Here is a 14735-nt window from a genome sequence, read left to right as displayed (position 1 = left end):
ACAAAAAGTTAGGTTTCTATAGGTGATTTCCCAGCCAGAGATAACTATCTATGAGCCCTAATTCAATTCTTTTTTGACAATTCTGGGGAGGAAAAAAGCCCCCAAATTTCTGCTGCATTTTCAATTCTCAATGAGCCCCCTTTTCACTACTGTTGCCATTTAGTTTTCATCATTAGCCACTACTTAGGACTTTCCAAGTCCTAAGTTCTTTTTCAATTGGGTTATATCTGGCTTTTAGTGTCTAAATTTCAGACACACATTTTGGGAACTCGTAAGATATTAAAAAACACATCTCTGACAGAGATGTCCAAATTACTAGAAGACATTGTTCTCAGATGTGAAACCCACTATTTTGGTTATCAAACCCATTCATCTCCCAAATAAAATGTCCATTTTTCCTCTCCCTAGTCCCCCAAGGAATGCATGTGTGTTGCGTTAAGAGGTGCAAAATTTTCTTAATGAAGTAAAAGGCCTTCACTGATGATTCTGCTTCATCTAGTAGCACTACTCTGACTACCTCTGGTTCTTGGTCATTAGTTATTTAAGAAAATCACTGGTAGTGGATCTTGGTATATGTATGGAACTTCTTTTCCTCTTTGAAATTTAGAAATAGATTCCTCCTATCATCTATGCCTTTGCTCTTGACCCTTTCTTAATCAAACCCCTCAATCATTGTAACCTTAGAGCATGCTTAGATCTGTCCTTATGGTTAGTTTTTACAAATCATGCATTAATATTCATTGCTTGGTTTCACTACAACATGTGGAATTTTGGAGAGAATATTTCTGATCATGAAGACTCAGGAGCCCATACTATGTCACAATGAAAAGATTTTTAATTGGTTTAGGAGCTGCAAAGATTGATGGTTCATTAGAGGCACTGAATGTGCATTCAAAATATTAAAGCAGAGTGGCCTTTGAATGAGGAAGAATTGTTATGAGCTATAGTGAGGATCATGACTTTGTATAACAGAAAGCTGCCCTTACCTCCCCACCAAGCTGCTATATGTCCCTGAGTACATGGTACCCATGTATATTTCTTTCTTCTTGAATTTGGGCAAGTGATATGAGCTTTGAAAGGTCAGAAGTGACATCACAGCTCCTCTCAATAACCTGAATTGGTAGCAGAGACCATCAAAGCCAATAATGTGACAGTTGTGTGACCTGGTTGATGCAGCCTTATAGTGTATTGACTCATCAACAGAGATTCTACATCCCCTAAGGAGCCAACACAACTCAGAAAGACAGTGGTTCTCCCATTGCCAACCCCCAGTCACAGACTAAACTTCATTAAGACTGGGAGAAGGAAGAAAGACTCCCAGGGGCAGAATTTCACTTGACTTCACATATCTCTATATGAATGCCAGGGCAGCTAGGTGACACAATGGATAGAGTACTGACCTTGAAGTCAGGAGGATGAGAGCTCGAATCCAGCCTCAGACATTTGAGACTTATAATTGTGTGACCTTGGACCTTTAACCCTGACTGCCTCATATCCAGGGTCCTCTCCAGTCATCCTGATTCATATCTGACCACTGAACCCAGATGGCTCTGGAGGAAAAAGTGAGGCTGGTGACTTAGCACAGCACCTCCTCACTCAAATCCAATTCATGTACCTGTCACGGTATCACCTCCCTGATATCGAGATCATCTTCTAGAACAAAGGACAAGCATCATCATCATAGGCTGCCTCAATAGCATGGTTCATCTGAAATGTGAGGAAGACCTTTTACTTAAAAAGGTTAAGGCCTCCTACTACATCTATCTCCAGTCATCCTGATCTATATTTTGCCACTGTACCCAGATGGCTCAGGATGAGAGATTGACTCTGCACAGTCCTCCTCACAAAAATCGAATTCACTTGCAAGTCATGACTTCACCTTCCCATCGTTATGGTTCTCCAAAACGAACAGCTACGCTACCCCTGATTTTACCAAATTTTGGGAAGTCTGGCTCTGTGACTCCGCAAAGCCGCCTTCCCACCTTGCTAGCAATATCACCCGCCCATCTCAGCTAGTGTCCACCTTTCTCACGAGCATCTTATTGGTCAGTCACTCTTTCTGATTTAGCCCTTCTCGCCAAGGCCCCGCCCCCAGTCCAGGTCTCCGGGGCGCTGGGCAGCCAATCCTGCGCCTGCGCTCTGGGGTGTGGAGGGCGGCCCCCTTAGCAACTGGTACCTCTGCAGCCGAAACTCAAGGCGCTGCCCTCTCCCTCCATCCCCTTCAGCCTATGCCCCTGACCCTCCTGCCCTGTGGCAGTCGGACATCAAGAGAGAGGAAAAAACAGGCCTCAATAGCAATTGCGAATTGGACCGGCCCAGGGCGGTCAGGTGGGAAGATGAAGCAGGTGAGGTGATGGAGAATGGGGATTGCCTCCGCTCTAGGAAATGGGAGAGTGATGGGAGGAGCTTGGGGGGTTGGCGGTGCGGGGTGCGTGGCTGGGTTTGTGGAAGGGAGGGACGAAGCTCAGGAGGAACCAGAGGGAGAAATGATGGGGACTGGGGAGCGATGGAGTGATGTTAGAGGCTGGAGGTAGGACAGGAAGGGGTTAATTAGAGGAGTGAAGGGTTGGGAGGGGAGATGGAATGAGGAGGAGGGACCAAAGGAAGAAGAAATGGGGGAGATGGACTGGGAGAAAAGCGATGCGAGGTGTGGGAACTAGGGTAGGAGAGGGGATGGGAGACTTGGGCTGGGAGGAGAGAAAAGGAAGAGGCTGCTGGAAAAGGCAAAGGAAGGGCACAGGCAGCAGGAGAGGTCGGGAGGGGCTTAGACCATGCTCTAGCCTGGCACATTTCACTTAATATAGGCTTGTTAGCTGACTGTAAGGGAGGGAGATAAGAGACTCGTGGTACAATGGGATTGTTGTTGTTGTTCATCCTTCATTCTGGAAGAATACCAGTGACATCACGTACAAGGGCTAGAAATAGTGGTCTCAAGTAGATAAGGGCAGTTCATAGAGTAGTCAGGGAGGATGATAGGGAAGAGGGTTGAATATGAAAGAAGAGACTGAACTCAAAGAGCAAAGTGGGTCAATTTGAGATCCTAAGAGAGTAAGCCTTTACCAGAAAGTGCCCATTGTATGTACGTATGTATGTATGTATGTATATGTCTGCACCATTACTATACCTCCATCTTGATACAGCATAGCAGATAAAATATTGAGAGAGAGAGAGAGGGAGGGAGGGAGGGAGAGAGAGAGAGAGAGAGAGAGAGAGAGAGAGAGAGAGAATACGACCCTCTATGGATTCTATTCTTCATTCCTTAGGAGAGGCCAGAAGAAATTTAAGGCAATTGGCTATCTAAGGGACTGCTAAATAGTTATGAGATAGGAGACAGATTACACAGTTCAGAAGGGTCTAATATCATAAGATCAACCATTTAGAAATGGCAGGAATATTATAGGTCTTTTAGACTAGTTTCTTCATTTTACAATTGAGGTAAGAGGTTCAAAGAAATTGAGGAACTTGGGGTCACAGAGATGGTAATCAGATTGATCTCCACTCTGAATCTAGCACTCTTTCAACACATAGTAATGGCTTTCTTGTGTTGTTATTTTTCTTTCTCCTAGTCCCTGGTAGATGACACAGAGGATGTGTCTCTTGATTTTGGAAATGAAGAGGAACTGGCATTGAGAAAAGCTAAAATCAGGTAAATTGAGGCAAACAATTAAGCCTAGGAAATTTTAGTTCTGGCACAATGATAGATGTTGAATTTGGGGCAAAGTCTGTTGCCTTCCTTGAGCTTTAAATGTAAAATGAGAATAGCAGTATGCACATTACAGAGTAGATAAATCTTATAAGCCACATTGCAAATAACAGGGAAAATTGAAAAGCACATTGAAAGGGTTAGATATCCCAGGCTTTAGTCTTGAGTCATACATAAACTAGCTATGTGACTCTGAGAAACATCATTTCATATTTACCAATTTCTTATTATAAAGAATGATTAAATGATTTCTAAGTTCTGTCCAAAGTCTAAAATTGTGTCTTACTGTCAAAAATGGTACTTCTAACTCTAGATGACCATATCAACAAATCAAAATATTGATCATGTGAACTAAGTTCCAGAGTATGAATAGTTTTGGTGGGGAAATTGCTATAAGAAAAATAAATCAAAATGTCTACCAAAATAGGGGTGAAAACATCTTCTTATATAAATGATACAGTATTTATATAAGCTAAGGAGAAGAAAAAAATATCTGATGATCGTTCTATCTTTTCTTTTAGAAGGCTATTTGTTTTCCCAAAATTAAATTGAGTTTTATCAGAACTGACAGGTTTTAGAGAACTTGCCTAGATTTTTGTCTTTGGGGAATAAATCATAGTCACTTTTTTTTGACCCTAAAAAAATCTATTTAAATATTTAGAAATGTAACAGCGTAAGCAGCAACTAACAGAGATTAGGTTATTTTATTTTAAGGAACATTCATGATTACCAAGGAAAATAACCCACAGAATCAAGGAACTAAACAAATTTCAGTTCTCTTTGATTAAAGCAGGATATTACATATTTTGAAATTAACTCCTTGCATCTCTTTTCATTTAACTTCCCTTTATATTGTGTTTACTTTACATAAAATAAATTGTCGAAGCTAAATCATCTGGAAGATGGGGTAACTGTTGGATGTTGGGTACCTTCTGATGGGTCAGAGAAAGGAATACATTTTATTCCCTCTCTTCTACTCCAAATCCCACTCCCTCATTTGTCCTCTTATCTAAATACAACTGTATCTGAACCTTTTACCTCACCAGTTCCCTAGGTGATAGAGAAGTGAGTAAAAGGAGTTTCTTAAGCAGAGTTTGTAGGATTTCTTAAGGAATGTCTTTAGGTAGAGGGAAAGGATGTTCACTCCAATCCAAGGAATAGGTTTCTTCTTCAAATCATAGGGAGTTAGAAGAGTCAATCAAGAGTAGAGTAGCCAGATAGAACCATCCAATTTGTTCTTACAGGCTTTTTTGCTAGTTGGATTGATTTACACACTTATCTAGGACTCTTCTCTGTCTTGGGTCTTATATTCTAAAGGGAGGAACTATTCCTATCTGATTTTCAGAAGCGAGAGCAAGACTTTTTTTGTTGAGAGTCACCTTTTTTCCTTTGATATTTTATTACTCTTTCCTTTTTAAGAAGGATTAAATGTATCCTATTTGACTCCAGAGAACAAAACTAAAACAAATGAATGGGGGCAGCTAGGTGGTGCAGTAGATAGAAGACTGGGCCCAAGAGTCAGGAGGACTTGAGTTCAAATTTGATCTTAGACACTTTATAATTACCTAGCCATGTGACCTTGGGCAAAATCACTTGACCCCATTGCCTTGCAAAAACACAAACCAAAAAACCCCCCAAAACAAATGAATGGAAGTTAAAAAGAAACAAAAGTTTCTTTTGATTCAGCAATCAAACTTCCTAACAATTCATGGAATGAAATGCTTTCTTTTATGATACTCCCTTCCCATAACTATAAGTGTTTAAACAATAGCTGTATAATCACTTTTGAATTTTTTAGAGGCTAGAAGTTGGATAAATATCAGATAAATATCAGGCCCTAGATGGCCTCTGTGAGCTCTTGAAGTTATAGGATCAAAGAATTAGAACTGTAAGGTATATTAGAGATATCAGTTCCAACTCATTCATTTTCTGGAATTAGAAATTTCTACAATTCATCTCATAGACATATTGGAAATTTCTATAACATGGAAATTTGGAAATTCCATAAAAATTATTTCCTGGAAACTGAAGTCCTTGAAATGCTTTGCATTAAGGTCATCCAGGTAATAAATGGCAGAGTTAGTATTTGAACCTAGATCTTTCAACTCTAGATCCCATATTATTTCCATTACAGCATGCTGCCTTTCTGATTTTAGTCTAATTTTTATTTTTCTTCTTTCTTCTTGGTGTTTACTTGGCCTTACCTTCTAGTCACTTACTGATCTCATATAGTTCTATGGCTGCCCAATACTCCCCATAATAAATTTTGCCCAACACTCCCCCAAAAAAATTTTGCCCAGACCTCCTCTTCTACTTCCATGTATTTGATGTACAAAGAATATCTTTCCCAAAAAATATCTTTCCCTTTTTTCCCACTATTGGGAAGAATGCTATCAGAAACTAAATTTTACTCAAGGATGAATGATTTCTACCCCACAGCACACTTGTTAATATTTAGTTGGGACAGTGTTTGGGAAGGGAAAGAAAAACAATAGTGCCAGAACTGTAAAAGAATATGTGGATGCCAGTGGAGTTTAACTGGTAAACAGCAAACACCCAGAAATGAGAGTCAGAAATATTTGGAGGAATCTATAATTTATCAAGTCACAGCCAGTGAGCACATGCTATGAACCTGAAAACAGAGATGGAGTGTATTGGGGTAGAAAGTTTGAATATAATTCCTGACAGGACAGGACAGGAATGGAGTCAAGGCCCAGATTCCTAATTCAGTAGTCTTTCTATATTATAAGGTCAAATCCTGAATGAAAGAAATCACTCAGAACTAAAGGGAGTAGGCCTGGTTCCCCCCCCCCCCCAGAATGTTTTCATATTAAAAGATATTAAGTTCTATGATTGTTTTGTTGGTCATTTTAAAAATTCACTCCAATTTAATATTTAAGGAATGCTAACTTTGAATATATAGCATATGAGAGGGAATGAGTTTATGGTCTAAAATGACGACTAAGACAGTGCTGTTTTCTACTGGATTGTAATCTACAGAGACTTGTCTTACTCATCTCTGTATTTCCCTCTCCATGACAGTGCTTTGCATTTAATAGGTATTTTGTAGGCTATATCATTTAAGTTTATATCCTAAGTGTCTGCTTTTTTTTTAGGTTTTTTCAAGGCAATGGGGTTAAGTGATTTGCCCAAAGTCACACAGTTAGGTAATTATTAAGTGTCTGAGGCAGGATTTGAACTCAGGTCCTCCTGAATCCATGATAGGTGTTCTATTCACTGTGTCACCTAGCTGCCCCAATTTTTTGGTTTGTTATTCATTTCTCTTCTGTGATTTCTAGTGGATGCAGAATAGTCTTATACTAATTTAGTTTTACTTTCCTTTATATTTGAAAGTCATTCTCCTGATCTCTTGCTAAGTTATTATTGGAATTATTCAATTTCACTTCTATGCATCTTAAATTTTAAAGCATAATAGTATTTTTCTTTTTTTTCTGGAAGGGATCTGTACTTTGTTTTCAGTATTTAGAAGTTCTGGGTAGTTTTTGGCATGACTTCTTGCATTGTGATGATCAAGTTTTTCAACTTGTCTTATTTGTCTGGGAGGCTCTATGATCCTGAAATCGTTTCTCCATATCTTGTCTTTGAGGTAAATGTTTTTTCTTCTATAGCAATCATGTCTTTTTTTGAATATATTTACTTTTTGCTTTTTTTTGTAGATTGTACTTAAGTCTATTTGTTTTTTACTACTCTCTTGTTTTCACTTTTGCTTCTTAGAGAGACTCATTACTATAGATTCAAGTTTTTTTTAATTCTACTACTTATTTCTACATTGCAAACCATAAATTATGCCCTTTTTCTTTTCTGATTTCAAGATTTTAATTTTCTTCTTGACCCATTCTGGAACATTGTGCTGAAGTTTCCTGCTCTTTTGGGAATCCATGGGGTTTTTGCTTCATCAGATGGTAATTCAGCCCCATTGGTTTAAAAATATTTATTTAGAATATTTTATAATCTTTTGCATGTTTTGGTAAGCATATCTTTCATTTTAACATCTCTACTGATTCATTTCTTTGGGTTTTAATTGCATTTTCTTTCTCTTGAAATTTTTTATGCTTTTTAGTTTTCTTCTTGTCACTAACTCTCTGACTCTCACCCCTTTGATGATACATTTACCTCTGTGGTAACCTACAAGGTTGCCTCAGTCTCCTTCCATGTTGGGGAATTTGCTTTCCACCAGTTTTGGTCTCTGTTTCAAGTATCTTCTAGAAATTCAGGACTGGATATATTTTAGAAATCAGTATCTCTTCCTTCCAGAACAAAATTCACTAGCTGTTCCTTTCCACTGTAGCCATGCACAGTGGCTTTCTACCTCAATTCTCTTTAGTTCCCTGATTGTGCCTTTTGTGAGGTTAGTGTAGTTTGTTGGGTGTTCCAGAGTCTTTGTGTTAAACCCCAAGTTTTGCTAACTTAGAGGCCACCTTAGCATAAAACCTGATTTCCCCTCTTCTATACCTCTTCACCTCCTCTCCAGGCTTTGTTTTATCTTTGCTTATTACAAGGGATAATATGGGAAAGGTAGGTTTGGGTGTACCAACAGAGAATTTGCTGCAGGAAGGAAATTACTGAATGGGTCCAAAGGCAGAGTCCATGGATTGGTTTGTATACCGTTACAGCAGAGAGGTCATTAAGGGAGAGCCACCAAATAGGGGTATTTATGGTTTAGTATTCTACATTGTTAATTTTTAAGTCTATTATCTATTGAAATTTCTTGCCTTGTGTTCAGCTTTTACTTACCCCTACCTTAGTCTCTGAACCTATTTTTTTTTTTTGGAGAGCTGGGAGGAATGAAGAAAATATCTAGTCTTCCAGGTTTGTGGATCACAAGCACCAGAAGCCCACCCATAATAACTATTTAATATATATGCTTGTTGAATCTATAAAAATAAGTTGTCTTAATTACATTCATTCAAGTTCCTTCTCCACTCCCCTCGCTTAATTTAAGATGACAGACTGCAGTTCTATAGGATATGTCTATCCTTTTGATCTAATTATAGTTTTGTTTTGTTTTTTTTTTAGTTTTTCAAGGCAATAGGATTAAGTGACTTGCTGAAAGTTATACAGCTAGGTAATTATTAAGTGTCTGAGGCTGGATTTGAACTCAGGTATTCCTGACTCCAGGGCCTGTGCTCTATCCACTGTGCCACCTAGCTGCCCCCAATTTTTTTTATTGTTTCTTGAATTTTACAATTTCCCCCCCCCCAATCTTGCTTCCCTCCCCCACCCCCACAGAAGGCAGTTTGATAGTCTTTACATTGTTTCCATGCTATACATTGAATGTGTTGAGAAAAAAAATCATATCCTTAAGGAAAAAATAAAATATAAGAAACAGCAAAATTACATAATAAAATACCTTTTTTTCTAATTACATTTTTAATTCTTCTATTGACTCTTGTTTCCTTGTGCACAACTTAGTACTCATTTGAAAAAATCCTTGGCTTAAATATAGTGTTTAAGTCTAAACTTTAAGGTATCTTCCTGTTCCTGTAACTTCTCTAATAAGTTTATGTGCTTGTGTACCACCATACATTTATGGCATGTTACATTAATATTGAGTAATTAAATAAAAGGTCTGACTTTGTGGCACTGAATAATTGCATGGTTGAAATCTTTACCCAATTGGATACCAACACTTCCCTATTCCCCACTTATGGAAGACATCAGAATGATTGCAGTAGCTGTAGTAACATGAAAAGATTGTCCAAATGGAGTCTGTTTATTTTGATTCCCCTATATGGATTTTGTTAATTCACCTTACAACAGAATTACCACAAGCATCAAAGGTCATGATGTAATTTTAAAATAAAGAACAGAAACAAATGTGAAAAGTAATGTGTGGTGATTGAGGAGGGAGTACAAGCTTTTATTCATTTCCCAAACTTTTATTATGACTTAGAGTGAGAAAGTATAAGTATTCATTTATGCCACCTACTTTAGGAGTATCAAGTAGGTTAGAAATAACATTTTTCCTAATTCGGATGGGGGAGAAGTAGGGAAGTATGATATCATCTTTAGTAAAATATAAGAAGGAAAATGGTATCTAGGTCACTGCTACACAATGTAATAATAATGAGTGGATTTAATTAATTCAAACAGGACAGTTGAGTAAAATAATTAGTCAATTGTATTACTTGACTAAATTCTTTGACTAAATTAGATACAGCTTGTTTGTCAATTATCATAATCTGATTTTTGCTATTTCTAATTTAAAGATTCTGATTTTTTTTCCTGATCTTGATGTATTGTGATTCTTAAAGTTTTAATATGTCTTTAAAATACAAGTCTGCTTTACTGAATCAGGGGTAACAATTTCTGAAGGGGGATCTAACTTGATATCTTCTATCCTTATGAATACACTTAACAGTATGTGATTTTTTACAGCAAAGTACAACAGCACTTTTTCTATAGTATTTTGAGGGCCATTAGTTAATATATTTTTGTTTATTTCATTAAATATTTTCAGATTGCATATAAAAAAATCATAACACTCATTTAAAAAAATTTAAATCTCAAATTCTCTCCATACTTCCTTCATCTCCCCAACCCCTTGAGAAGGTCTCCTGTACTTGTGAAGTCATGAGAAATATTTCTATATTAGTCATGTTGCAAAAAGAAAAATCATATGGAAGAAAAATCAAATTTAAAAAGTAATATTCAGTCACCAATCAGATTTCATCAGTTCTCTCTGATAGAGTCAATATTGCTCATTTTTCTCTGCTTTGATACAACCCTAGGAATCAGTCAATCAATAAACAGGTCTGCTATGTGATAGATGTTAAACTAGACATCTGGGATACAAAGATAAAAGTAGAACACTGTTTGCCTTCAAGGAGTTTTTATTGTTTTTGAATACATAAAAGTCTTAATATGTTGAAAAAACAAATTCTACCAAATTAATTTTGAAAAATGTGTTGATAGAGCCTAATACTATAAATACTACTACTTTTATATGGCATATATATGAAACCATGTTAAACATATTTACATATTGGTCATATTGTATAAGGGAAAAAAATGCTATAAACCCCCCCCAAAAAACATGGAGTGGAAAAGAAAGTGAAAATAGTACACTTTGATTTACATACAGACTCCATCAGTTCTTTCTCTAGATATGGATAGCATTTTCCATCATGAGTCTTTTAGAATTGTCTTGGATCATTGTGCTGCTGAGAAGAGTTAAGCCTATCAGGGTTGATCATGACACAGTGCATTGTATACAATATTCTTCTGGTTCTGCTCAGTTCACTTAGCATCAGTTCATGTAAGTCTTTCAAGCTTTTTCTGAAATCTGCCTGATCATCATTTCTTATAGCACATAATTTTTCATTACATTCATATATAACAAATTGAGAACTCAATAAAAAAACTCAATGGCCAAGATTATTGAGTAAACATGCTTATGGTTTATAACAGATCTTGCCTCATTCTTTAGAGCAATATGGCAATATGAGTAAACATATATATATACACACATATATATATATAAATATATATTTATGGCCTGTCTTCTTGGAGCCCCTACAATATAATGGACATTTTCCTTTTTATTTCTGCCAGTAATGAGGGTGAGATTGAACTTTAAAATTACATTAAAACTTCTCTAATTGTTTGTAATTTGTAGCATTTTTATATACTTGTTGATAGATTGGATTTCTTACTTTGAAAACTCCCTGTTAATATAAAAGCATTTGGTGTTAAGAAATAGAGGTTGATGAGTAGAACAGATTATGTACATAATATATAGAAATAAAAGAGCACAGTAGCCTAGTGTTTGCTAAGCCCAAAGATCCTAGCAAATAGAACAAGAATTCACTATTCAATAAAAACTGTTGGGAAAATTGTAAAGCAGTTTGGCAGAAACTAGGAATACTTTTTTATATTTTATTCCATTATACCAAGACAAGCTCCAAATGGGTACATGACTTATGTTTAAGCAATGACATGAAGAACTGCCTTTTGTATCTATAACTAGAGGAAAAATTGATTACATAGAGAGGCTGAAAAAAGGTAAAATTGATAACTTCATTTATATTTTATTTAGTTTTCCAATTACAGGCAAAGATAGTGTTTAACAAATCATTTTTTGTAAGGTTTTGAGTTTCACATTTTTCTACCTCCTTCCTTTCCTTTCCCCCTCCCCAATAGAAAATCTAATACCTGTTTAACCAAGAATTAAATTAAAAAGGGTAAAAAATAATAAAATAAAATTTAAAAATTAAAAATAGTAAATTTTGATCTCATTTAGGCTCCATAGTAAGTTCTCAGGTCTTTCCACAAGTTCTTCAGAACTATCTTTGATCACTGTACAGCTGAGATGAGCAAGTCTGTCCTAGTTGATCATCACACAATGCTGCTGTTAGTGTGAACAATGTTCTGTTTCTGCTCATCATCAGTTTATGCAAACCTTTTCAGGCTTCTTTGAAGTCCCCCCCCCCCCCATGATTTCTTACAGAACAATAGTACTCCACATTCATATACCACAATTTGTTCAGTCATTCCCCAATTGATAGGTATCCCCTCAACTTCTAATTCTATGTAACTTCAAAAAGAGCCACTATAAATATTTTTACACATGTTTTTCATCATTTTTTGTGATCTCTTTGGGATACAGACCTAGTAGTAGTATTGCTGGATTAAAGGGTATGCAGTTTATTACCCTTTGGGCTTAGTTCAAATTTGCTCTTCCGAAAGATTTAATATGTTTATAGCTCCACCAACAATGTATGTAACCCAATTTTTCCACATCCCTTCAACACCTATCATTTTCCGTTTTTGTCACATTGGTCAATCTGATAGGTATGAGATGGTACCTCAGAGTTGTTTTAATTTGCGTTTCTCCAATTAATAATAATTTAGAGCATTTTTTCATATGACTTAGAGATAGCTTTAATTTCTTCATCTGAGAACTGCCTATCTTTATTCTTTGTCCATTTATCAATTGTGGAATGATTTGAATTCTTATAAATTTGATTTAGTTCTCTATATAGATTAGAAATGAATCCTTTATCTGAAACACTAGCTGGTCAAATTTATTGGCATACAGTTAAGCAACATAGCTCTGAGAACCATTTATTACTTTAATTTCCTCTTCATTGGTGTTGAATTCACTTTTTTCATTTTTGATACTAATATCTTGGTTTTCTTTTTAAATCAAATTAACCAAAGTTTTATCTATTTTATTTTTTTCATAAAACCAACTCAGTTTTACTTATTAGTTTAGCAGTTTTCCTATTTTCAGTTTTATTAATCTCTATTGATTTTCAGAATTTCTAATTTGGTGTTTAATTAGGGATTTTCAATTTGATCATTCTCTAGCTTTTTTAGTTGCATGTCCAATTCACTGGTCTTTTATTTCTCTATTTTATTCATGTAAGCTTTTAGAGATATAAAATTTCCCCTAATAACTGCTTTGGCTGCATCCCACAAGTTTTGGTATGTTGTCTTCTTACTGTCATTGTCTTGGATGAAATTATTTCTGATTTGTTGTTTGAGCCACTTATTCTTTAAATTAGGTTATTTAGATTCCAATTAATTTTTTGTCTTTCCATGGCTCTATATTGCACAATTTTTATTGCATCATGATCTGAAGATGATGCATTTAATATTTTTGCCTTTCTGCATTTTGAGGCTTTTTATGCCTTAATACATGGTTTTTGTGTCAGTTCCATATACTTAAAAAAAAAGGCATATTCCTTTCTATCCTCATTCAGTTTTCTTCAGACGTCCAACATATCTAACTTTTCTAACATTATATTCACCTCTTTAACTTCTTTCTTACTTATTTTATGGTTAGATTTATCTAATTCTGAGAGAGGGCGGTTGAGGACCCCACTATTATAATTTTGCTGTTTATGTCTTCCTGTAGCTTATTTAACTTCTCAAAGAATTTGAATGCTATACTACTTGGTGCCTATATTTTTAATATTGAAATTATTTCATTATCTGTGTTACCTTTTAGGAAGATGTAGTTTTCTTCCCTTAGCCTTTTAATGAGACCGTTTTTTTTTTTGCTTTTGCATTGTCTGAGATAAGGATTTCTACCCGTTTTTCTTTTTCACTTCAGCTGAGGCACAACATATTCTGTTCTAGTCTTTTTGCTTTACTGTGTGTATTTCTTTGCTTCAAATTTTTCTTGAAAAGAATGCATTTTAGGATTCTGGTTTTTAATCCACTCTGCCAATTTTGTGGGAAAGTTCATCCCATTCACATATGATAACTAAACCTTTATTATCCTCCATTCTATCTCCCCTCCATTTGTACTTTTCATTCTCCTATCACTCTATCCCCCCCCTTTTTTTGCAAGGCAAGGGGGTTAAGTGGTTTGCCTAAGGCCACACAGCTAGGTAATTATTATGTCTGAGGCTGGATTTGAACTCAGGTACTCCTGACTCCAGGGCTGGTGCTCTATCCACTGTACCACTTAGCTGCCTCCCACTCTATCCCTTCTTACCAAATGTTTTGCTTTTGAATATTGCCTTCCTCAGTCTACTCCCCTTCTATCAACCCCCTCCCTTTACTTTCCCCTTCTTCCTTTTCTCCTTTCTATCAGTCCCTCCTTCCCTTCCCCAATGAATGAATAAGATAAATTTCTAGACCCAGTTGACTGTATGCATTATTCCCTCTTTAAGCTGTCTGATGAAAGTAAAGATTCAAGTAATTCTCACCTCTTCCCTTCTTTCCTTCTACTGTAACAGGTCCTTTGTGCTCTTAATGTGATGTGATTTACCTGATTCTGCCTCCCCCTTTCTCCCATCTCATTAGGATCTGATTTTTTAATGTTTTTTTTAAAAAAAATAGTTACATCGGGTGACAAGAAGGGATCGAGTCTTAGGTGCTCTCTGATAAAACTTGAAACTAAGGACTCTAAACTTTCAAGAGACAGAACCCACAAAGGGACCCACTGAGGCAGTTCTACTACTCAAGGTAACCTGGAAAAGAGCAGAAAGGCTCTGCTCCCCCGGGGTCGGAGGGGCGGCCAGCCAGAGGGGTGGCCTGCCAGAGCCAAAGAACTTCA

At 36.3% G+C, this 14735-nt stretch overlaps 1 protein-coding gene across 3 annotated transcripts in view; it reads left to right on the top strand.

Moving 5' to 3' along the window:
- Positions 1–936: 936 nt before the first annotated feature.
- The window catches only part of TVP23A (trans-golgi network vesicle protein 23 homolog A), a 22003-nt gene continuing 8204 nt past the window's right edge, over positions 937–14735 (top strand). Inside the window, exons 1-2 of one of the 3 annotated variants that reach the window (XM_074196393.1) lie at positions 937–2345; positions 3567–3646. In XM_074196393.1, the coding sequence (XP_074052494.1) occupies positions 2229–2345; positions 3567–3646 (197 nt within the window). In that variant the 5' untranslated portion in view covers positions 937–2228. Of the gene's footprint in view, positions 2346–3564; positions 3647–14735 lie in introns of those variants that run through there. The other 2 variants (XM_074196391.1, XM_074196394.1) reach the window with 2 other exon arrangements.

The sequence above is a fragment of the Macrotis lagotis genome, chromosome 8 (genome assembly GCF_037893015.1).
Source record: "Macrotis lagotis isolate mMagLag1 chromosome 8, bilby.v1.9.chrom.fasta, whole genome shotgun sequence".
Taxonomy (NCBI): Eukaryota; Metazoa; Chordata; class Mammalia; order Peramelemorphia; family Peramelidae; genus Macrotis; species Macrotis lagotis.
This window is presented reverse-complemented; position numbering and strand designations above follow the sequence as displayed.